At 41.5% G+C, this 24,476-nt stretch overlaps 1 protein-coding gene across 1 annotated transcript in view; it reads left to right on the top strand.

The window, feature by feature from the left end:
* ADAM22 (ADAM metallopeptidase domain 22) overlaps positions 1 to 24,476 on the top strand; it is a 123,184-nt gene that overhangs the window by 32,103 nt on the left and 66,605 nt on the right. Inside the window, exon 4 of the mRNA XM_019471096.1 lies at positions 15,587 to 15,653. Coding sequence (XP_019326641.1) covers positions 15,587 to 15,653 — 67 coding nt within the window. The remainder of the gene's footprint in view (positions 1 to 15,586; positions 15,654 to 24,476) is intronic.

Genomic DNA, 24,476 nt, shown 5'->3' with positions numbered 1-24,476 from the left:
TAAAAATATATATATATCCCCGTAAGGCTTCTAACTTAAAAACCATTAGCATCCTTGGAGGTTTGTTAGCTTTAATTTATAGTTTAGCTCAGAATTAAATTCTATGATATTGTGTGGAGCTTTTGGAAGGCTTTTTCTTGTTCTGCAAGCCACATTAGCCTCCCTGGTGTTTGCTCATCAAATGCATTGCACTGTAGACCTGGAGTCTTATATCCAGTTTTTATTATAAGTAACACATGACATGTTAGAAGGATTATTTTTAGAAACATAAATAGTTTAAAGTAGAAGTATGTAGTAAAGAGGATAATAAGGATATCCTTATTTGTGAGTACATTATTCAGTACATTTTTGTACTGAAGAGGAGAATACAATCTTGAACATGTGCTTGTCAGTGTGAGCTGTAGGTATAAACAGTGGTGCCATTTATCTAAATCAATGTTTGCAAGACCACACATGATGTTCCTTAAGAACTGGTGAGCACTGTTGTAAGTGAGAGGCTCTCGAACCCTCCACTGAGGTGCTGGTTTGTATTCCCAGGGGTGTTCCACCGCCTGATTTTCAGGCACGATGAACAGAGGCACCTAAATTAGGAGGCTGATCTCCGAGGATCTCCGTAGCCAGCAGGGAAAGCGTGGGCTCCTGGAGGCTGGCGGGAGGGCGATGTCTCACCTTCATGAATAACTGCTCACTCTCTGCACTGATTGTGCAAGAGGGACATCCCATAGGGACCAGCCTCCCAGTTGGGTGTACCATTTCCCCGTGGCTCAGCAGAGTGAAGGAGGGGGAAATTATTTCCTTGTCTCTTTAAAATGTCCTTCTATATCTTTGCTCAGCTGCAGAGGTTCCTCTAGGACACCAGGTTAGCTCAGGATGAGGACAAGTGAGGAGTTAGAGCAGTTCTCTTGTTAAAACAGTGTCAGTGCATCACTGAGATGCTAAGCAAAGATGACAGGAGATTTGAAAGTAGGTTTCTTGTATAAATGCTTGGTCAAATTCAAACTCATCATTCACTGAATGAAAATTTTAATTAGAGGCAGCTCCACACTAAGATGCAGATCACAACTAGAGCCATCTGTGTGTGACCGTGTCCCTGGCCGATGGGATGGCTTTACAGGCGCTGGGTGTGCTCCCAGGCACAGACCCTGTCAACTGGCTGTGTTCTGCATCTCAGTTCTGGATGCACGAGTGGACCCTTGGGTGGGCAAAAGGACAGGAGTGCAAGTGACGCTGAGCTCTCTATTCCCTGTCCCTTTGCCTAGCACCAGTGGCACCTTTTGCTATCGGAGGCCTTGTGATGGAGTGCTGTGTGGAATGAGCCATTCAGGGTGGCTGAGTCAAAGGCTCTGAGAGGGAATATGTTACAATGTGTGCTCTTTAGGGCAGTTCTTTTGTTCTTTCAAGGCTTTCTACCACACTGCTATATAGCATTTAAAAGGATCTGCAGCTGTTCTGCACCTTTAGACGTTCTTTTTTTTTATGAACAAGCATCTGGCTATGCAGTTGCTTGTGAAAACTAACTCTAAGCAGACTTACCTTTTCATCTCAGTTATATTCAGCTGTTTGGAGAGACATTGACTTGGAGCCCTTTGGAGGAAAACACGGCATATCCCGGTATGGCAGAATATGGTCCTGCTCACTTCTGCATCTGCTAGAGTTGCTTTCATACTCGCATCTTTTAACTTCTACAAGATGCACTTTGCACCATCACTCTAGTGCTTTGCTGCGCCACGTTCAAAATGTAACTGTTCGATGCCAGATAGTTGCCAAATTGCAAAGAATACCATTCTTTGAGTCCTGCAGAGCTGAGATGGCAGGTGCTCAGCCTGACCTACAGAAAATATGACAGTCCTGGAAAAAAAACCTGGATCAGGTAAGTAACCTCTGAATTAAGAGGTTAGTCCTTTGAAAAGTGATAACTGGAGTTGGCGTGCTCAAGTATGAAGATCCCTTTTCATCCTGAAGAGAATACTTCAGGATAAAAATAGATAAGATTAATAGATAATAATAAATAAGATACTTCTTAGAAATCTATTCTCATTTTATAAATGGGTATATAATGTTTCTATCTATAGGCACATCATGGCTGGAAGATGAGAAGCTACAGGAAAAGACAAAATAGTCATAAGGATTTGCATTATGACAAAAAGAAAATTTTGAGTCTTTGCTGACACCATAAGCCCGCTTTAGAGAAATTGTTGTGGCAAGTGTCCTGGAGATATAAGGAGATGGTGATTCAGATTTAAGACCCTATGGGAAGAATGCAATATACTTGGGTCTGCTTTGATCCTGCCAGTTTTTCCATCCTGGGATACATATTTTCTGAAATTTAAACTGTTGCCCAGGTGGCAGCATGAGAACTCGCAGGTGGTTTATTTTTGAGCACAGCTGAATAAAAGATGTCAAATTCTGAAAATGTCTGATAGCACATTAGACACATCAGTAGGCATGCAGGATAAAGCAATTTGGTTTGTCTTTTGAGTCAAGAGAGAGAGCGCATGTAGTCTGCTATTTTCTAATCAAAAGAATTTTGAGCTAGGATTCTGCAAACGGACAATTCTGCAAACAACACAGTGGATTGGTCCTGATTTAAGAGAGGATGGACATGAAAGATGAGCATAAAGGGATAGAAAAAGGTGTGGTGAAGGAGCAAGAGAAGACGAATAAGCAAATCGGATGTATAATGCATAGTGTATTGCTGACAGATGCCTCCCAGGGATGTAAAATATATCCTGTATAAATTTATATGGATATATAGCATATAGAGGATCTGTGTGTGTGTGTATATAGGATATATATATGTATATAAGAAATGGATGGTAGCAGCAGAGCATCAGTCAAATGAGAACTTCTACCAATGGTATATGAGTGAATGAGCTACAAAGCTCAAGATTTTGTTTATAACTTTTTTTACCAATCAATGCACCAAGTTAGGTGGATATATGAACGCTGTTAATGATGCCAGGGATTTCATCCTGTGCCCTTTTTTACTACTTAAAAACCAGCCATAGTTATGTCACCTACCAGTGTAACTGGCCTTAATACAGCCTTTGGTTGTCTTTGAGAAGAAATGTGAAGATGGGGAGTTTTGTATGTAGAGGAGCGAAGCTAGTGTTAGGGTAGGAGGGATGTGATACCTATGTTAAGAAAAGGGGGACATATTTGAACCCTGCAGGTGTTTTGCTGTAGGACTGTCAGTATGAGTTGAATCATAGTCTTATCCATGCAGCAGCAGATGGAAAACTGTCAAAGCTGCATTTTCAGAAATGGATCTCCAGTTACAGATGTGGAGCAGTCTCTGCAATGGATGCAGCTAGCAGGGTGCTGCTGATCACTGTTGCTCTGTACAGCTACTGTAGGTTACATGATGTGGATATGAACCATGTATTTAAAAGCAGTCCTGTGCTGATATATGGAAAATAATGTGCATCCTATAAGCACAAATATATTTTCTCTCAGAGTTTCAAGAAATGACTTTGGATAGAAAGGTAATTTTAAAATATCAAATAACTGTATTCATTTTACCCTAAGGAGCAGTGACAGCGATTAAATACGAAAGAAATGAAACTGCGTCATACCAAGGGTCCATCTGTCCTGGCATTGGCAATGGGAGATGCTGTGAAAGAGCACATGGGCTGGGCCACTTTCAGGGTCCATTCCACTCACCGCCCCCAACATCCATGTCTGTTTGATTAAAGATGCCAGAAGGCACATCCCTGCGTATGCCTTTCAGTATCTCTTTATGAACCCATTGTCCATGACTTTAATCCCTTTCTGGATTACCTTCTGATACTGTCTGCCTGTACAGCTTCCTGTGGCAACATGTTGCAGAGATTCACAACTTGTTGTGTGACATAGTACTTTCTTTGATCTGCTTTACATTGGTCTTCTAATTTCTTCAAGTACTTTCTTATTCTACTAATGTGGAAGTAGGTGAATAACAGCTTTGCATTAATTCTGTCTATGGCCCACACGATATTGTAAACCTCTTATCATATTCCCCCACCCTCACCCCATCCTCTCTTCTCCAAATTGAAAAGCCTTTTGAGTTTAGAGAGGATGATTTACTGGTAGATAACACACAGGGAGGCGAAGTAACCTGCTGGGTCATCAGCAATGCCAGAGCCGTCTGGCAAGCCAGACAAATCTGACTTGGAACAGCATTAGGAAATGGATTTTTTTGTCTCTCTCAAGCTAGCTGTTCTCTTGCAGTTGTATATGCTAAATGAAGATTGATGATTGTAAGTTTGGGGAGCTGTGATAATTCCTTGGGCTGTGGTTAAGTGATTAGTGTTGTCTCAGAATCTGGCTCCTGAGGATTCAGTGGTTAAGGGACTCTTGTCTTCCCACTCTTCATTCATTTTTAAGATGATCCATGAATTTTATTTCACAAAGCTTTGTGTCATTTGTTGTGTGTAGATGCTTTGTGAGATTTTCCCAGTAATGCAGACTCCTTCTTCAAGAGACTTCTTTCCTTGTCTCCCTTAACTGTGCATTTAGATTTGTTTGCATGGTTTCAGACTAAAACCCTGGTTCACTCACAAATGCAGTGTGAGACCTTTGACTTCCCATCTGGACAATGTTCTGTGCTATTAAAATGGACCTTCTTTATCAGAAGAGAGAGATTACAGTGCTACAGCAGGTACCTATAATTTCAGTTTCTTGCTCTTTAATTTGCCTGGCATTGTAGATATTTTTCACATAATGACTCATTTTTCCTTAGCCCCTCTACCGATAACAGGCTTTTTTCAATGTCTTTGTAGTTTCAAGCCCATTTCTATCTTCTTGGAATTCTAGCAGATTGTCTCCATCAGAAACTCTAGAAATGAATTAGTTCTTAGGTTTAAGGTTTACTATCCTTTGAATTAAAGCTATTTTGAGGTACACCCTTTTCTAAAGTTCACGTTTCGTGAACAAAAATAAAAGTGGTGGTAACCATTTTTTCTGATCTCATTTCTGAAACATCTCAAGTACTTGAACAGTTGATGCATTCATTAGATTAACAATAATAACAAACTTCTCCATAGTTTTTCAATCCATATATGCTAATAGTCTTTAATTATATAAAAATGCACACTGTTTAGAAGAAATTATTCTTCTTGGTGATAACAACGAAAAAAATTCTTGGGGCATGAGCAACATTTCGAATTTCAGGATAAAATGCAAGTTCTAACAGCAGGTAACCATGAGTGTAAGGGGGTGATCGTCCTAAGTGCGTATAAAAGAAATGACAGCACAGCGGGGGAAAGCTTTGCTGTCATTAAGGATGCACATTTTAGGATGGATGTGTTCAGTAAATGTAACCTTGAAGAGATACTGACTCCTTTGCCGGTCTTTCTCGGCATCATGCAGAAATGGGAAGCAGCGGCATGGAAATGCGGGTTGGTAAGAAGGAGTGATGGGCTGGGGAATAGAGGAGGAGTAGGAATGTGGCCAGGGAGAGGGGGATCTGAGGACAGAGGAGAGGTGGGTATGGCAATGGGGAGTTTGGAAGGAGATGATGAAACAGGCAGGTGCTGGGGCAGAGCATAATTTGCCCCCTTTGTATTCCTACTTTGTGCAGCTTTTTAAATTTTATTTGTGTAATCAGATGCTATTTGTTGCCTGGGTAGTCTGGGAGCGAAGGAAGGCTGTGCTGGCAATGAGGCGGTTTGCTGGACAGTCCCGGTTTACCCGTTACTGGGTTGGGAAGTGTATATGTACAAAGCAAGTGGTGATGCCTGGCCCCTTTGACAGGCGTTTCCTGCGTGGCTCAGGAGAAGCGTCCCCCAAAGCAGTGCCTTCACCATTTGCTCTAGTGACTGTCCGTTGTTCTTCGGGTGGCCTGTGAGCAGGACACTTGGGATCAGCTCTGAAGAGCTCCAAGAGCTCCTGAGTTGTCCTAACTGCAACATAGGGCAGGACACATCTGAAATGTGTTTTGATGAAAAATATATTGTATTTCTACAATGTATGGCTCTGTGAAGTTTCAAACTGGGCACTCAAAACAAACATATTTTACAGCTTTCTAGTATTGAGGAAAATGCTAACACCTGATCTCCTGAGGGGAAGTATGTAGAGAACTTGTGTTTTGCAAATACTTTGAGAGAGCATCATGGAAATGCCCATGAGTAGAGGAATAATTTGTATATTTGCTCCAGGGCAAAATGATGTATACAGTAATTAAAATCTGAGGGCAAATCTTGAAGGAAGCTACCAAATAAAAATATTTACTAACTCCCATTCACTAAATGATCCAGGTGTCCTGTGCAAAATGTATGTGCTTGTATTTAATAGCATAAAGCCACGTTGGGGCCACGTTGAGATGGCTGATATTTTATAACACTTAGGCATTTAATTTTGCAGTTTTTATCTTTTAATATGGTGTTTGTGGACAATACACAAATATGAACAAAGAGTTGGGTTGAAATGTGCTTGAAATCACAAGTGAATTTACTTGGGAAGTGATTTTCCATATAGTATAAAACAGCTTGACACTACGATGAGGTGTATTAAAAACTAGGATTAGACCACACTAGTAGATTTGTGCAGGAAAATGTGTAGCCTGTGCCTCTCGTGTGCTTGTCTCTTCCCTTTATTATTAATTTACCATCTTCTCAAATACTAAAATTAACTATGTTTATCCTGACTTTAAAGTCACAAGCGTACGAACAGAATGGCATTGAGGAAACTGCTTTGTAGTAGTGGTATGAACATGGTCTAAAAATATCTGCTCATTTTAATAAGACTCCTTCTGAAATTTATGTAGGAAAAAAAAGTAATTGCCTGAAGATATACTGGAGTAAATCATTCATCAGCAAAAGCAGAGTGAGGTTTTATTGACACTTGCATTGCCATCAATACTGTAAGGAAAACTAGGTAAGGAGCAGAGTAAGTGAATGTTGCCTAGACTGCTTTCAACTCTGGCTGTGAAAACAGAAGTTTAGAGCTAGAAAAATCCTATTTCATCTTTCTTTGCAAGACAAGAGTCTTGCAAACAGCTTCTGTCTGCTCTTTATGCTTGTTAAAGTCTCTAGTTTACCACTATAGCATCTTGAGTAGCAGTGTCTCCCCTTGGATACTGGGAAGAATCCCTGCAGGGGGGAGGGTGCAGCTTCCTTGTTAGGGCAGTAGATTAAATCTTCGTGTTATCTGAAAGAGAAGACTGTGTAATCACCTTCCCTCCACCACCAGCAGGATGAGTTAACTGCTGTATTGAATTTGTGCCCTTTGCAGTGCTTATGCCACAAAATGTTTTAAAATGCTTTATTTAAAAAAAATTAAATTGTGTATCATATCAGATATTATTTATCAATTTCAATATTTGTATTAAGAAATGTTCACATTGATGCAAGAAATATTAACACCAACAATTTAATTATATTTAAGTTGCAATAAAAAATAGGATCTGAAATTGTGATTTCAGAGCTGCTTTAGGTTTGTGTTATTATTCTTACTTTGTTGGGGTAGGGAGCTATATTCAGATTTCATTAAAACTTAGTGAAAAGAAATGTCTGGTGAAATATTATGAGTCGGTAAATGATTAGTTTGTAAGTGTCTCTCTTCCTAGCTGCAGAACTTAAATATAAACTCTTAGGTTTTTCCCTGGAAAATACAAGCAGTGTCTGTTCATCATTATGTGCCACATTTACAGTAATTTCTCATAAAATTGCCCATATGGTCATTTAGGTAGAGGAGATCAGACTGAATTGCAAAGGTTGAAAAGGATGGGCCAAAAAGTCTGTGGCGTAGTAGCTGTAGATGGACAGTGGCACCACACAATGCCTGTGGGCAGTGAGAGCTGGGTGTACTTCAGGCACGGTTCACGTGCACAAGGCATGTCCAGCATCAGGATATGGCCACACCAGCCTGAGCATTGAAACTACCACTGTTGCTTTACAAGTTTTCCTTGCAGCTTTTGTTGTGTCCTCTCCCCTTTTTTATGCTAGTAATAGGAACTGTGTGCATAATAGAAGTTTACTGAAGCTAAGCAAGAACGTCTTCAGCCTGCTTAAAACTTTTCCCGTCAAGAAATGAAACCAATCCAATAAATCAAACACATGCTGTTTGTAAGCCAGAGCTGTAAGACTTCATCTCTGATGCTAGAGGTGGAGGCTCTGTGCAGGGCTGCAGAGTTGCTCTGCAGTTTGGTGTCTGCGGTAGGGTGCAGGGCAGTTACTATCGTGTCCTGCAGGCAAATTAGCTATTAAGGGATAAAGGGACTAAATGCATTTTCAAGTCAGATGGCATTAGGGATCTAAGAGAGAAGTCCTGTAGAGGAAAAAATTGAGCAAATGTTAGTATTTGGAAGAAACTTCATCAGAGATTCAAGTTGTGTATCATTGTCTGTTACTGAAATGTGAAATTAAGCTCCAGGAAAGGACTGAGATTGGGTACCACTCAGCATTTGTGTATAATCCCTTGAGGACTCAACCCATTTCTAAGTCCCTAATTTCTTTTTGGAGAAAGTCTTAAATAGTCAGTAAGAGTAGAAACATTAAGAGATTACTTTCTCCTTTCTCCCCTTCGTATTAGCAGCAACAAGAACAGAAAAGCACAGCAAGAATATTTTAAAAAGGGGAGAAGCTTCAATTTGTGCAGACAAGAACCGGCTCTGTTTTTCTCAGCTGTTTTTTCCTTCCTCTGAGTAGGCACTGTGAAAACTGCTGCTGTATCTAAGAGAAGCTACCTAATTCTGATTGATTAGTCCATTTGGCTAACTTAACAGATACAGTCATTAAATTAACTTAACTATCCACATAAAAAGAAATTCAGCAATTCTTTTGAGGGGAAGGAAAGTTTTAGAGCTGTGGCTATTAATGCAGATAGTTTCATGGAGTATGGAGATAGCTAATCCCCCCTGCAGTGCAAGGAAAGATCATGTATGAGCAGAGAGAAGGTGTTTGGGTAGGCATGAGGATAAAGGAGAATTAAAATGTCCTAGCTAGTCAGATACAGAAATCTGCTGGCGAAGTGGCTTTTTTGAGTTTATCTTGCTGTACTTTTTAGTTAGCTCATGGCTGATACTGCAAATGTTTTAGGACCATAGCGTAATGTGAGGTAATGCTAATTGTCCCTTGTACTTTTACTGACGGGCAGGTAGAAACATCCCTTTTGTTCCCCCTCGTCTAGTTTTCCACTTTCTTGGTCCTTGTTTCACGATAATAATCAACCTGCCTTCTCTTCCCTGGTGTACAAGATGGGCTGTTCTAAAAAATTACCTTCCCTAGTCACTCCTTCCACATTTATTAGTCCTGTTAATAAAAGGAGTCTTTCAGCACTTTTCTCAAAGCAACACGCTGGTAGTTTCCCATCTTCCACAATAATCTCCTATATGAATCTGATTCCCTCCCTTTTCCCTTCTTTTGAGGGGATAAGTTCCCCTTATATAATTGAGTTATAATTCAGACCTTTCCAGGTTACTTGGTAGAGGATCTACACCATCGGGGGAAAATCTTTCACTTGATGCGAAGTTTCTTCATCCTCATGTGCTTGGTACCCAAACAGTGCCCATTCCTTTTACCGCAGCCCTCTCAAGCGTGATGTTGCGGGAGGCTCCCTTCTCACAGCTTGCTCCTGCAACGTGGGTTAGCATTAATTGTGCAGTTGATACGGCATCTTTCTCTTATCAGTGTCTCCATCATTTCCCTGAACCTGTCATTTTCTCTTGAATGTCTCCATATGTCTGTTGACAATTTCCTACTGGCATTCGACCCATCCAGGCCTTCCTGCTGATTTCAGCTAAACCCCAGTCTTCCTTTTCAGTCATGCATCTCAGCTCAGATCTCTCATTTGATGTCCTTGTCTGGCACCATATTTAATCTGAAATTTCAGGTGTACATAATGGAGAGTTGTGGAGACAGAAATCAGGGTGAACAGATAGAAGATATGATAAAGAATTCCCACAGTGTCCAAGGAGACACAGCAACGATATCGGGTATCATGAAGCCAGTAATTTCTCTCATTTATAACACTGATATGCCAACAAAAATGCATTTTAGTACTATGATTATGAACTCCCTTTATTTCCACCTTTCTTTGGCCTCTAAAGAGGTCCCTATCATTTCTGCTCTTCTTCTTCCATAACTTTTAGGCATTCCATCTTCACAGTCTCTTAATCTGGAGAGTTAATTTTTGTTCAGAAGCTGGTGATGGGCATTTTCCTTCTCTTCTTGAAAATGTAAGTTTCTGTTTCATTTGCAGGGATAATTCCCAGTTTGTTATCCATTTCATATTCAAATGCAAGCCTGTTCCCTTTTCGAAAATCTTTAATGGCCTCTTTTTTCTTCTTTCAAGTCGAAGTGCTTTATAATCCCCTGTTTGTTTAAACACTTGGCCTGTTCTGTCCTCTTTTCTCTTGCCACCTCATTTTTTTCCCTCTTTTTGCTTCCCGGAGCAGCCTCTTTCTGCTGGGGAACCCATCTATTTCCAAAGATCATCTGTTTCCCTGGGTTCCCAATCCCAGCTTTGGTTTGGTAAACCTCATACGCAAATGCTACAGTAAATTCAAGGTGGAATTTAAGTGCGTATGTATGCATGATCTTGGATAAGGATAATTTCCTTAGTTGGGGCCCTCTTCTGTGAGAAAATTCCCCTAGCCGCCTCCTCCTGTGTACTGTTGTTGTGACTATTTGGGAGAGTTGGAAGAGCAGAGAGGAGCTTGCTCATTTTTTGTTCTGGCCCTTATGCTATTGGGTCTGTAAGGGATGGACTCATATGTTTGTGACTTAAGATAATGCTCCAAAAAATGATGCTGCTGTAAACAAAACTACACTACTTGATTTGTGTACATTTTTAAAATAACAGACCTCCGGAAACAGAATTGCTATTATTAGCATAACTGGTTTTTCCTTGTAAAAGCCACAGATCACATGTGCTTCTTTCCTGTGAAATGTTTTATTTTTAGGTCTTAACATACGCAGGTTTTTGCCACGATTTTTCAAAGACTTTGTATCAATGCCTCAGTGAATGTTTCTGAAAATCTCATTCTGCAGCATTGTCTTTTATAGTGTAGATTTTTCACTGTAATTTTCTACATCCCTCGTGTTTCTAAGGTTTTTTTCCCACAGGCAGATATTCTTTATAATTAGTACCAAAACTACTACTTAAACTGACAAAGATGGCTTTTAGGAAAGATTGGCAGGCAAGCTAAATTATTGCTATTGCATCTCTACCATAGGAAAGGGTTGTACGATTTATGTTGAAATGCATATTATTTTAATGCTGATTGCTCAGTGTCTTATGTTGCTTAAATAATTTTCATCATGTTTCAAGTGTTTCACTATAGCTTTTTGTTTGTTTTAAAGTAATGGCTTTTATTAAAATTACACAGATATGTGCCTCACTGTTACTGAAGACAAAACATTACTCCACCTATGAGGTGATTTCATGAGAGAAGCATATCTTTTGGCATAAGTTTCCAAGACTCTGTATAATTGTTAGGTTGTAGCTTAGTTTGTAATAGCATTGATTGCACTGTTGGATCTGCAAGAGTATTGTGTTTTTTATGATATTTTCTGTGCAGTGAGTCATAATAATAATAGTAATAAAGCATAACATGGCATCATTTGTGGGTTTTTCTACTGATAAAATATTGCCATGTTACTTAGGGTAGGCTTTAAAAATGTCTTTAAATTTCAGACCTGTCATCTGTTTGCAAGCTCTGGGCTTGGTCCCCAGGAGCTGTGCAGGCTGGTGACCCCATGGCGTTTCCCTTCCAGCCAGGCTCATTTCAGGAACCGAGGCACCTGCAGCAGACCTTGAGAGGCGGGGGAATGCCAGTGGCTACCCAGCCCTTTCCAGCCCTTTTGTTCTGAAAGTAGGGACTGAGCAGGACGAAATGGATGGACCTGTTTAGGAATTGTTCTTTTGGCCTACTTTGAAAGTAAACACAACTTGAACAACCTGCGTATATCCATCAGAGGGGTGGTGGGTGGGAGAAGAGTGGCTGACTGACCACTGGCAACCCTGGAGCTGGATGCCAGGGGACCCTACATAACCCCCAGGAGAAACAGGGCCCTGCCAGCGTGCAGGCAGAGCAGCCCAGGTCAGGTCAGAGGGGCATTTGGCCAACTGTCTTGTCCCAGTGGCCTAAGGCAGATGCTGAGGGAGAAGCAGAAGAGCAGAACAAGGACGTATGATGCTTCCTCAGAGTCCTTTTCCAGGACTCCAAGACTTTCTGAGTCAGGTACGATTTCTGTGCGTTTGGCAGCCCTCCGTTATGTCCATTAATTTGTCCATTCCCAGTTTGAACCAGTACAGACCTCCAGCATCCATGCTTTCCTGTGGCAAGAGGTTCCACATTGTAACCAGGGGCTGTGCCAGAAAAGGTCTCTTTTTATTAGTTTTGAGCTTACTGGCCTCTTCTGTTACCTCCTGATTCTTGCGTTGTACAAGGCAGAGAATGATCAATCTCTTTGTTTTCTCATGCCAGACACAATTTCCAGATCTTTGAGAACATAACATATGATCTTCCAGAATGTAAAAACATTAACAGTGGTATCTTTTAAAAAGCAATAATTTTGTCAGACCCACATGAGAAGACCCTGTGCTTCTCCTTGTCATCCCTCCAAATACAACTGTGAACTCTCTCCGAGTTAAGTCATTCTGTTTGATCTTTGTCTTTTGTACTGTATACTTACTTTAATATCTTACATTTTATAATCTCTTGCATCTTCCTTGGCACAAACCCCTTTGTGGCCGTCAGGTAAGGAGGATGACCCTAGTTTGACTGAGTCCCCCAGAAATAGCTAAGAGTAAAAGTAGAGCCCTAAGCTATAGAGGTGGCTTTAGTAAATCTGTGGAAGCATAGACTTTTGCTGGAAAGAAAGTGTAGTGAATGCTGAGAAACTATATATCTAACTTCAGCAAGCTAAACTAAATAAATTTTAAGAGAGCAACTGTCTAAATTTCTAAATCTGGAAAAGGCATACAGACCTTATAGAAGGCTTTGAGCTTCCCCAGGTGGATGAGTATCCTAAATACTTAATATTTACTTCTAAGAGGAATTAGAGGATTGTAATCAGTAACTCAAACAACAGCATCTCTTTTAGGTGTTCCTCAATAATGGCTCACTTGCAGGCTGCTGTGCAAAGCATCAGTATAGGTATATGGGCTTGACCAGAATTAAGGGGATCCTAAGAGGGTGAATCTGGGTGCAGCTGGTCACGCTGGTTCTGCAGTGGCCGAAGGAGTTGCTCACTCTTTCTTCCTCCCCTATTGACAGCTGCTCAGGTACTTTCCCTCCCTTGCATCAGCTCTGGAGCTTATCATACCTCTTCACAAGGGACTTCAATTACCTAATGCAGAGAAAACATGGGTTTGTTGAACCCTCCCAAGTGTACTTTGACGAGTGCCAGTACTGACACCGAGAGTATTTTGATGAGTGCTTGTGCTGACACAAGGTAGGTTCAATGCTTGCTACTGAGGGGACGCTGAGACCCCCTGCTTTCAGCAGCAACCAGCTGTGAACTCACTGTGACTGAGGGGACCCCACCTCCATGGACAATTGTCCCATGGATGCTCCCATTCAGAAATTTATTAGCATCCCGCTTTTTGTTGCTTCTGTCGCTTGCACTTAGATACAAAGTCTTTTTTGCACTTAGATACAAAGTCTTTTTTTTAACATCCAGTTTCCATTGATTCACTGACAGTCCGTGTACATTTGAGGTTCTGCCAGCATCTTCTATAGCCTAATTAGCTACCTCTACATCTTGGTGCACAAACTCTGGTGCATTCAGATCCCCTCACAACTCAATTTTTTGCTCGACGTCAGGAGCTTTCTATTCCCTGGTTATCTCAGAAGGCTCTCTGTGCTTCCAGGTAATTGAACTTTCTAAGCAAAGCTGTCCAGTACCTCTCTGCAGTATTTGAAAAGAGGTGTCCTTTGGACAGTGGTATTAATCTTACCTCAGTTTGACTGGAAATACATCTTTGATGCATTCTGGGATGACAGGTGTGTTTTTCAGGAAGACACCCTATTGATCTGGCAAATCATTTTGCCAGAATCAAGTGCAGTCATGTCTCTCTTCCTTATAAACCAGGCCCTCCAAAACAACATAATAGAAATTCCCTCCAGCCCTTAAGTGCATAAATTTGCTGTTTGTAAAATTGAATTTGATCCTATTTCTAATATCCAGTCCTGAAGATCATCCAGCTCTTTCCTGTGGGAGTTTTTTCAATCTTCTTCGTTACTCCCTATGCTTTCCAACTTAGCGTTATCAGCATATTTCATTAGAGTGCTCCTGGTTTTTGTGCCTGGGTTATTAATGCAAATACCAAGCTGGCAGTTTCTAGGGCTGATATGGAAGGACCCATACTACCAACCTTGTCCTGCTCAGGGCTTGCTCTGGGCAGTCACCAATGCCTACATGAGCAAAAAAGTCAATGGCCCTGCTGACTGATTAGCCAGGGTGAAGCTCTGGAAAGCCGAGCGGCTGCAGCCCTGGGTGCCGCTCTGCAGTCCTTGCCCTCCCACAGCAGGTCAGGTTGCCTCTAGCCTGGGTGTTTTGCTGTTTGAAGGAGAAACATTCAATTTTGCCTCTTCTGCCGAGAAGGTCTGTGCTCGTTGCCTCCTGTCCCATCAGTCAGTGTGCCTGTTGTCGTGTTTTCTCTACCGATTCTTCATCTTTTCCAGTTTAAATGCCTCTTAGGTGGGACAATATAAAATCTTTATACAGATTTAACATCAGTAAAACTTTGCAATCTTTGAAAATGTTTCATGAAATTTCTGATTTGCTTGCCTAGAAAATAACTTACGAGGGAGAGGATTTGACTGGTGTAGCATTGAAGTGTCTTAGTAAATACAGCGTGCATTTAACTTATATACGTTTGCCTCAGGTCTGATTGTTTCTGCTCTTCAGTGTTTGTTCCAAAGCCTTGTGTACTTTTGAGGCTGGGTTTGCTGTTGCCCAGAGCATTTTCCTCTGACGTTGCTAAAGCCGCAGGGCTCCCAGGGAGAGCGAGTGTGAGGGATGGGCCCCGATGGAGGCCTGCCCTGGGAGCCCGAGGACAGTGAGGCACCCGCCGCCTGCCTTAGCACCTACACCGGGTGGAACTGGCCGTGAGCCTATGGTGTGGTGCAGCTCCTGTGGCTGATGGCTTTGCCTACCCATTTAGCGTGATCCTGAGCTCACCATATTGGTATTAAAAAGTCATTTCATTGTTGTGCCATTGTGCCGTTAGGAGTCTGCTGGAGGCAGCTGCCATTCTCCCTCAGATACAGCCTGCTGCAGGAGTGACTCCAACTAGTTTCTCACCCTTCTGCTTTTTTCTTTCCTTAAAGTTCACCTAACTTCCTTACTGTTCGCTTTTAGCAGCAAATAGAAAAGTCTCTTGAGTTAAAATCATTATCGGTGGCTGGTTTTGAACCTTCTGTGAAGAAAACCCCCCTCAGTTGTCCTTGTCCCGCCTTCTGGTATTAAAAATCAATGTGTCCCATGCGCTGTGTAATTCCATTGGAGGTGGTTGTTTCAGTGATTTTTATGAACATTTTAGGAAAAGTATCCTGCAGGTTTTGCCCTTTTCAAATGTAAATGTTTAATCAGTGCTTGGTGAGAGGGAGTGCAAGAACACATGCGCGAGGCTTATGGTTCTTTTTTTCTTCTTGCAGTGACCTGCTGTCTTCTGAATATCTTGAGAGGCATATCGAGCAAGGTGGGAAGACAGTGGAAGTTAAAGTAAGAATTTCCTTTTTATGCTTTGCTTTTTTAATTTGCTTTGCTTTTGATGTTAATGCAAACTCACCTATTTTTTTGAAAGAAGAGATATCTGATTTTTCAGGTAATTTGTTTTACTCTTCTGAGGCAAGCATGTGTCATGTCTTCTAACTTTTCGGCTTTTTAAATAAGACAAATAAACTTTATTGGCAAACTTAGTACATTAATGTTTATATCAAAATGGTATCCATGAAAAATGTATACATGGTAGTTCTTTTTACTAGTAAATATAATTTACTTTTGATGCCTATTGAAGAAAATCTTTCTGGTTTGGTAGCTAGCATTTCCTCATTGTTCTAAACCCCAAGTTTGTTGTTTTTAATGAGCTTCTTTGTAAGTTTGAGAATGGCGAGATTTATTGTATAATGTTTCCAAATACCTAGTCACCGTCTCAAATTGTGGGTTTCTTTCTCTGGATGTTTGTTGGCATGATGGCTACAAGATCCTGTTTGTTGCAGTTGTCTTCTGTGAAATGTCCCACTGCCTTTGCAGGAGTGTTTTGTTATTTGCATGCAACATGGGAGAATTTTCTTGAGGACCTTCTGTTTGTTAGGACACTATTTTGTAGACGTCAGGTATAAAATTGCTATAGATTACATAAAATGTGCATGAATGTAATATATGCTGTGCATAATGGAAACTCTTTATATTTGCCTGTCAGGTCAAATTTTGTTCAAAGTTTACATTTTATTAAAAAAACTCCAGAAGTCTTATACTAAATCTGAGATCACCTAAATATCCTGAAACAAATGCGTTAACCTCTGCAATGTGGAAGTGGAAATGGACAAAGCAATCCTTTAGCCACTGAGTAGCTGAATCCTTTAGCCATTGCGTGGCTGAAGATACATGTTTCCTTTGGTTTATCCCTTTCTAGCATTTGCAAACTTAAAGTCTGCTTTCTTTTTACTCTCTGATAATAGTCTACATACATTATCAGACTGAGACAAACACATACGTGTTCCATTAAATTGTAAAGACTAATTTCTCAGTCAGCCGTGCTCTGCAGTCAAGAAGTCTTGACTCAGATTCAGAATCTGAGTCAAAGCAGAAATAAAGATAATAGCTGATATTAATAAGAACAAAACAATCCACTTGTCTGCATCAAGGTATATATGCAAGTTAGCTAAGTTAATCTATCCGAGTCCCATCACTGAATTAGGACAAATCTGTTTCTGATGAGTAAGCCTTAATCAAGCAAGGAAATGTTTGAAATCAGTGGTTCTTCTCATGTAAGTACTGTTTAATTGCATGGGGAAGAGACGGGAGGATCAGGCCTATCAGAGGAAGGGTCATAAAATGTTTTCTGGGCAAAACATCTCCCAGCCTCCAGGGTCCCAGAGATTATTTCCCCTTTAGTTAGCTGCAGTGCAATGTCGTGGTATACCTTCAAGGATGGCTATCACTGCCTCGCTTAGTACTGTCAAATCTGATTTAAATAGAGAACCAGCGTTGCTGCGTTGACCTTGATGCTCAAGATGAACTGAATTGGGAGTGAAAGGGTCATGAGGTTGCACTGCAAAGGAGGGGCGTAGCTGCTCAGATGGTGTGTTTCCCTCTCCATGCTGCCTTGCACCTTGTGCACCTGAGGGCAGGGGCACAGGGGTAGCCCGGGCAGGTGGGGGGGCTCTTCTGCCCCCTCCTCACCCACTGCTCCGGGAGTTCAGCAGGCAGCAGTCCTATGGAAGTGTGCCAGGAAGGGGGATGTAAATTTTTTGCTTGTTTTGATGCATCTGAGTGTCTGGGATCGGAGGAGAGGGAAGCAGCTGCTGTGACAAAATGTCCGGAAGAGCCCATTGGCCGCAGTCATCGGCACATTTACAGAAAAGTTCAGATATCAAAAGATTTTTGGAAGAGTGCAGGCTGCCGAGTACATTTTGATGCCAGACACTGAGTGAGGCTAATTTCAGTACCCAACAGCTGTTTAAAAATAAATCTGGTTCCCTCTGACCAGCCAGTATTTTTCAGTGCCTGTAAGTGCCCTGGACAGCCCTGTTTGTCCATCAAACAATTTCTGAAAAGCCCAGCAGTATCTGCTTTGCATTTGAGAAACTGAACTCTGGTTTTACATCAAATGTTTTGAAAATCTCACTGCAAATACAAGGATTTTTCACAATGGTGGTTTAGTACCTTCAGTTTCTGTGGAAACTGTTTACCATAACCAGTAAAACCACCTTTAAATTCATACTTACAATATGTACCAGGCAAAACATAATTATTATACTAGATTTTAGGGATTGTGCAGATTGCTTAGATACTTACTTAAAAATAGCTAGTAAAAGGGTGCAACTTATAAATAAATCACAAAATATGCACTCTGCTACGCAGCATATTCTTAAGCAGAAGCAGGAGAAGAGGTATTTCAGAAAGGAGCCAGGTTTCTATCAGTTGCTTCAATGCGCTGCTCTTCACCCACCTCTGTGCGATTTGTCTTTGGCTGTAGGCAGAAACAGAGGCGGCCTGGCAACATCTCTCTTGCTGCTTTGGTGGGAGAAACGGTGACAGAAAGAAAATGTCCATCTGCCATCCACTGCCAGCTGCAGGCTTTGAGCAGGCCTGTTTATACAGCAAAAAGGCCTCCTCTATTCTTGGCCGCCTTAGTGACGTAAGGAGAGGTGTATTTTCAAATACATACATATTTCCCCCTTGCATTTCTCAGTGCAGGAATACTGCACAAACACGCAAGTTGTCAGTGCTGCTGTTGTGCCATCAGCAGTGGGGGAAAAGACAGGAGCTTTGAATTGCTGTGGGAAGGCAGCTGTATGTACGCTCAGCAGTTTGGGAATGTTACAGGCATGAATGTGTCCAGGAAGCTGATGCCTGCCTTGGCTTATACGCGATGTGGAATTGATAACTACTTTTGCCACTCATCCCCCTCTCCATCCCCCCCAGTAAAACTTCCTGTGCCGTAAAATACATATGGATCTTCTGCCATTACTTAGGATGCTTCAGAGAGGAGGGGGGGACAGGGAAAGGGAGAAACATTCAGATCATGAAAAATGCCACTTTGAAGGAGCAAAGGGATTTTTATAGGGAGGAGAGTCATCAGTTTAACACACCTTTTTATTATAAGAGAAAGTTGAATTTCATTTGATTGCTGCATAATTCATTAATACATTGGACCATTGTGAAGGTGGAACATGTTACACATGTTTTTGCAGGGTGCCAGCATTTAGCAGCTGCAGAAGAGAGGCTTCTTTGTGAGATGTCCTTGTTGATTTGGCACAGTTAGGCAGCACCTAAGACATTCTTATTAAACCAGCAGCAATGTGCAGTGCTTAAGAAAAACAAAAGGAGGTAGACCTTTGAATTATTTCAGTGTTTCCCCCCCCACACCCTCCTTTACTTTAGATCATGTCTCTAACTGCTAGGAAAGCAGCAGTATTGCCCTAAATTCCCTCTGGTAGCAAAGAGAATAATCAATTAATAAGAAAGAGAAAAACCCTTCATGCATTGCCTTTTCCTGATTGTGTCAGTCCAGATCATCCTATGCTCACAGCACATAAATACTCAACTTGTGCATACTCAGTGTTGCTGCAGTACATCTCTGTGTCCTTTTATCTCTCTCTTTCTCTCTCTTTCTTGGGTTATCATTCTGTCACTGATGCTGTCAGTGAGATGAAAGGCAAAAAACAGCTATAGTGCTGAGTAATTCTCATTGCTGGATTTTTCTTCCTCAGAAGGAACAACTGATATCTGTTCAGTGACATTTTCTCGTATAAAATGTTTCAGTTTTCCTCTTTGGAGAGTGTAGAAATAGATGTTTCTGCCTGTATTCCCCCAAAACATTGGACAATTCTATGAGTTCTTAGAAAATCGCTTTCTCAAAAAAAAAATTAAGCAACGAAAATAATTCAGATCCCAGTCAGAGAATTTGCACAGGTAGAGTTGTGGTAGATAAATGCCATGAATTTTTGATGGCATATTTAAATATAACTAGAGGGAACTATATTTCATAGGCAATCTTAAAATTCTTAAGTGTGGTGGTGTAAACACAGTATGTGTATTATGGGCACAAAATTACAGCAAGAGTGTTCACAGCATAAGAGTACGTTGCTTTTCACTTCTTCTTCACAGCATGTTCATAATCATGATAGCGTCGAACAACATAAATGGAGTAATATTAAATGCTAGGTACTGTTTTTCTGCATTGTAGTGTTGACGGAGAAGCTTTGGCCAAACTTGCCCTGTGGCTTAAGATTGCCTTGTGGCTTTGTGTCCCAAGCTGTGCTGAGCCATATTGCTGACCCCTGTGGTGCTCAGCCACTGCCTGTGCAGCAGCAAACGCGGGCAGGGCAGTGCCTGGTGCCTTCCTTCAAACCGTCCGCGGCCATCCTCTCGAGCTGGGGTGCCCCAGCGTGGCCTCATGCTCTGCGGTGGCTATAGCAGGGGTGCCGTCGTTGCAGTTTGGGGAATGAGGGTTGTGGGGCAAATGCATTTTTATGCTGCACAGCAAAGCAGAGCCCTTAGTTTGCAAAAACAGTCATTATTTCCTTTTGTTATGTGCGTTGTTTGGCTAGTAGCGTGTGCAAAATGCCTGTTACTGTAGCTTACAGCTATTTTAATGCCTGTGCACAAGAGGGGAAAATTATTGTTCTTCATTGCCTTGCTGTGATTAAAGTCTTGGCTTGTCTGTGCCATGATGTGTATTTGAAGGGCTCTTTAAATGCCCTTTTTTAGGAAAATAATATAGAAGGGAGAAAAATATTAAAATCTTGAAAGGCCAGAGAGGGCTGGGGATCCTTGGCATGGTGGGTATTGCTTTTTCTGTTAATCTCCCTCCTTCAAATCTGGTCTGCTTGAGGATTTGTTAAGGTACAGTCCCCTTGACTGAGGGCAGTATCTGTGTCTGTCACATCTTAGTGCCTGTGTTTGATGAGACCTTATCCTAAGTAGCATTCCAACATTTCACTGTATCGCCACAGGTACGAACTGATCATAAGGCTACAGTAATTTGTGGTGCAGCCAGAATAAACACCGAGCCAGCGAGCAGGTCATTTTTATCATTGACTGGTATGTTTCCAATCTTATAGCAAGGTGCTTCCACCAGCACCTTCCTGTTTTAAGAGTATCCACTGTCTGAGATCCGTAGAAGAATCTCTTAATTTTTCTTCAGCTTTTGATAACTCATCGTTTTGTAACCAAAGAGGAAGACGTTTCAACTTGCCAGAAAAGCCCATATGCTAAACAGGCTTTCCTGTGAGGGATTACATTTTCTTCCTGAAAACCGGAGCGCCAGTTCGGCTGGCGGGAGGGGATGGGAGAGGAGCGCAGGGAGGCTCTGCCCTGGGAGCTGGTGGGGAGCTGTGTGTGCATGTATGCAGAGCTTGCACAACCTGGTGATGAGCCCCTGGGGGACAAAAGAAACTGAAAAGGAACAAATCATAAATAATGCAGGAATTATATATGCCTATTTCTGGCAGGGCTTTTTCGGCTGTGTCTAGAGACTAGAGAAGCTGTTAGTACCAGAAAAATCACTCTCTTGCTTGTTTGAGAGAAGATTTTGAATAAGGGTTCCCGTAATGTCGTCAGAGCTCCTCTCCCCTACTCCCTCAACAGAGCTCTGCTTGCCTCATGGCAAATTATTAATAAATCTAGGCCATAATCTACTTTTTAGTGATAGCAATAAACTAGCCGAAGAAAAGCTGACAGGGAGTCTGTGAGTCTGACACAGTTTAGCAGGGGATTCCTGCAAGGTTGATCTTCAGACTGCTCTCATCAAATATTTTCATCAATGACTTACTTAGGTAAAAAAAAGCCTGTGTGTATTAATGAAATTTGCTAGCAGTACAAAAGTGGGAAGCATTACAGTGCACGGAAGGATCAGATGGAGAACAGGCTGTCTTTGACCAATAGAGTAAATAAAAATGGGATGAAATTGCATAGAACAAATGGCAACTTCTTTCACATAGGGACTAATTATAGGTGTTTTTGCTATACGATGGGAGTTTATAAATTGAAAGTTCCACGAGAAGGAGAAGATCGAAGTGTAGTAGTGGAGCAGGGAAGGACTGTATGGTTCATACCTTACAGGATGCTGCCATCGCAAAGAGAACTGTGGTCCCAGAGTATACTGGTCAAATTACTTCCCATAGATTTTGGCTAGAATTACTCTGTTACTGTATGTGCCCTGATGAAAAGTTCACAAAATTTTTAAATTTATGTGTGTTTTCAGTTACTCTGGACATCTTTTTTTTCAGCAGTGTCATGCTGCCGCACTGAGTCGATAGGCATTGAGAAATAGCTCACTTTCCTGTTTTAGCATTGTTTGAACTATGAAGGCAATTCCTTTGGGGTTTAGTAAAATGTAGTATCCTCTGTGGGGTACCAGGGCAAGATAATCAGCCATTGTATATAATGCATTTGCCTGACCTAATGGTCCTGCAGGCTGGCACTTTTAAAGTACATTTGCATGAACATTTTTTTATATCTGTTTATCTCTCTGCTATTACTAGCTTACTTTCTACATACGTCTTGCTACTGAGAAGGAGGAAATTAAAAGTGGCAGCTTTCAGTATTAGGAGTTCTTCCCAGGACATGTTTTTGAATATACTACAGTACTAGAATGAATCTCAGATCGTGACTCATGTAGGATCTTGCAGGTTTAATTATCTTATCTTCCTTTTCTTTATGACATAAAAAAATAAATCCAGTGTTTTTAGGTAGTCCTGGAGGGGAAAAAAAATTGTCAGAAAGTGGAAGCTTAAAACGTACATCCCATTGCGGATGTGAGTGATGAAGTCCCGGTTCTGCTGAAGTGAGAAGTCAGGTGACTTTGTGACCGTCAGGAGTCACCTCTTGAGTACACTCTGCTGCAGTTTTCACATGCCCCAGAGGGAAGGCAGCAGTCCAGTGCTTGAATTTGCAGAAAAGTCCTGCCAGACTTTGTGCACCTCATGAGTTATTTTCCATGAGCTACAACATAGAGCGTACATAGGCAGAGAATGGCATCAACCAAGCATTTTGTAAACTCAGACCGTGCAAGGACTGAGTATAGCTAAGAGAAATTAACTACTGCTATAACATTAAAGAACATTAAATCCCTTTGTAGATGCTTTTATTAAAAAAATAAAAGTATCTTTTTGGGTTTAACTTAATCCCTTTGAGGGGGAATTAAGCTAGGCAAACTGAAGCTGCTGTACTTCCCACAGAGCGCTTCCATGCAAGACTTCAGTGTGCTTTAGCTTGACATCTTTACTTACTTGATCTTGACTTCTGTAAATAGCTTTGCCTAGACACATATGCTGTTCCCTATGGATACCGAACTGGCACTGTATTATATACAGTACGTTAATGTTTCTAGACACAGTCTCAAGCTCTGTGAATTCTCACTTAAAGAAAAGTTTCTGTCATTCAGAAATAATGAGCCAATAAGGAAATCTAATTAGTATTTGTCTTCATTTTACTCAGAACTTTATCTTCTTCAGACTGATTGATATCCATGTAGGTGCGTGCCAACATCTCATCTTCTGTGTTGTGTTTATAGTAATCTTGTACATCACGTGCTTATAACTTGGCTTCAGATTCGGGATAGGCTGGTGAACTGATGTGACAGATTAGTATTGGTAGATTATAAAGAATTTTCATATAGTCCCTTAAAATGTTTGCTCCCTTTTCCCTACGTACAGGCATGCAGGAACAGGGCACAATGACTGTCATTAAAATGACTTGTATGCCATGACTCAGAGACACTAGGCACTGCTACAATAGCCGACTTAAAGACAACAGAGTAGGCAGGAAGAGTTAACCAAACCTGTTCTCCTCTGCCTCATCTTTATCCGGCAGCTGATAATTAAAATAATTTTCTCTAACACCAAGGTAAGGCAAGACAAGTCAAGAGACTGTTTCCCAAGCAGATGCCAAGGCAGCTCCCAGACCAGATGGCGTTGTGCTGGCATGAGCTCTCTGTCCCCACCCTGCAGCTATGTTCGTGGAGCATCTTCTCTCGTAGCTACTGGGCAGTAAACACAAGCCTCATTTGGCCTCCGAACCAGGAAGCTGGGCTGATAGCACACGCCATCTGCTGAAAGCGCCTACCATGAGTCACCAATGGCAGTCGGAGCAAGTCACCTGTGTGCAGGATCCTGTCACGTACATGTGTGTCTATGTTTTTTAATGGTGCTGCCAACAGTCTTTAAACATGGGCATTTTGTGGAGAAGCCTTAGAAGCGGTGATGCTTTATCCTAATTTTGGAATCTATATTTCTGGTTTCAGAATCTGAAATAGCGTTATAACCTAATGTCACTACAGCATGTCAGCTCTGAGTTGTATGAGCACATGTGATAGCTGTCCTCCTACAAAGGGAGGGCACCATTCACATTTTCAAAACAGTTGGCTTTCAGGAGTCTACAGTACACCATAGCTAAGTCCAGAGACCTACTCTGCAAAGAGGTGATTGCCAGGGTCCCTGGTGTTGTTACTGAGCTGTGTGAGGGCTGAACCCAGGGTTCTGCTGCAGGACAGCACAGCCCTGCCAGCCAGGCCCCTGCCTTTGCTGAAGCACATGTCAATTAAAAGAGATTTTCTCTCGATGCAGTTACACAGGTCAAAGTGCCATTTTGACTTTTCTCTTTACAAATAGAAACTCATCCGTAACAAGTCATTTTCTGCCATAGAAGTCAGCAAGAGGATATGCATTTTCTTCTCCTGTTGCTCTTTCTCATGCAGTCTTAGTTATCACTGGGTCAAAACTTGTGCAAGTATCAATAATGTGTAAGTAGATCTAAGTGATTACTAAGGAAGCAGTTTTAAAACTAGTGACCCCACAATGGGTGGCTCTTTAAAAA

Source organism: Aptenodytes forsteri, unplaced genomic scaffold (genome assembly GCF_000699145.1).
Source record: "Aptenodytes forsteri isolate BGI_AS27 unplaced genomic scaffold, ASM69914v1 Scaffold172, whole genome shotgun sequence".
Taxonomy (NCBI): domain Eukaryota; kingdom Metazoa; phylum Chordata; class Aves; order Sphenisciformes; family Spheniscidae; genus Aptenodytes; species Aptenodytes forsteri.
The sequence above is the reverse complement of the archived record's forward strand: the minus strand, read 5'-3'. Positions and strand labels throughout refer to the sequence as shown.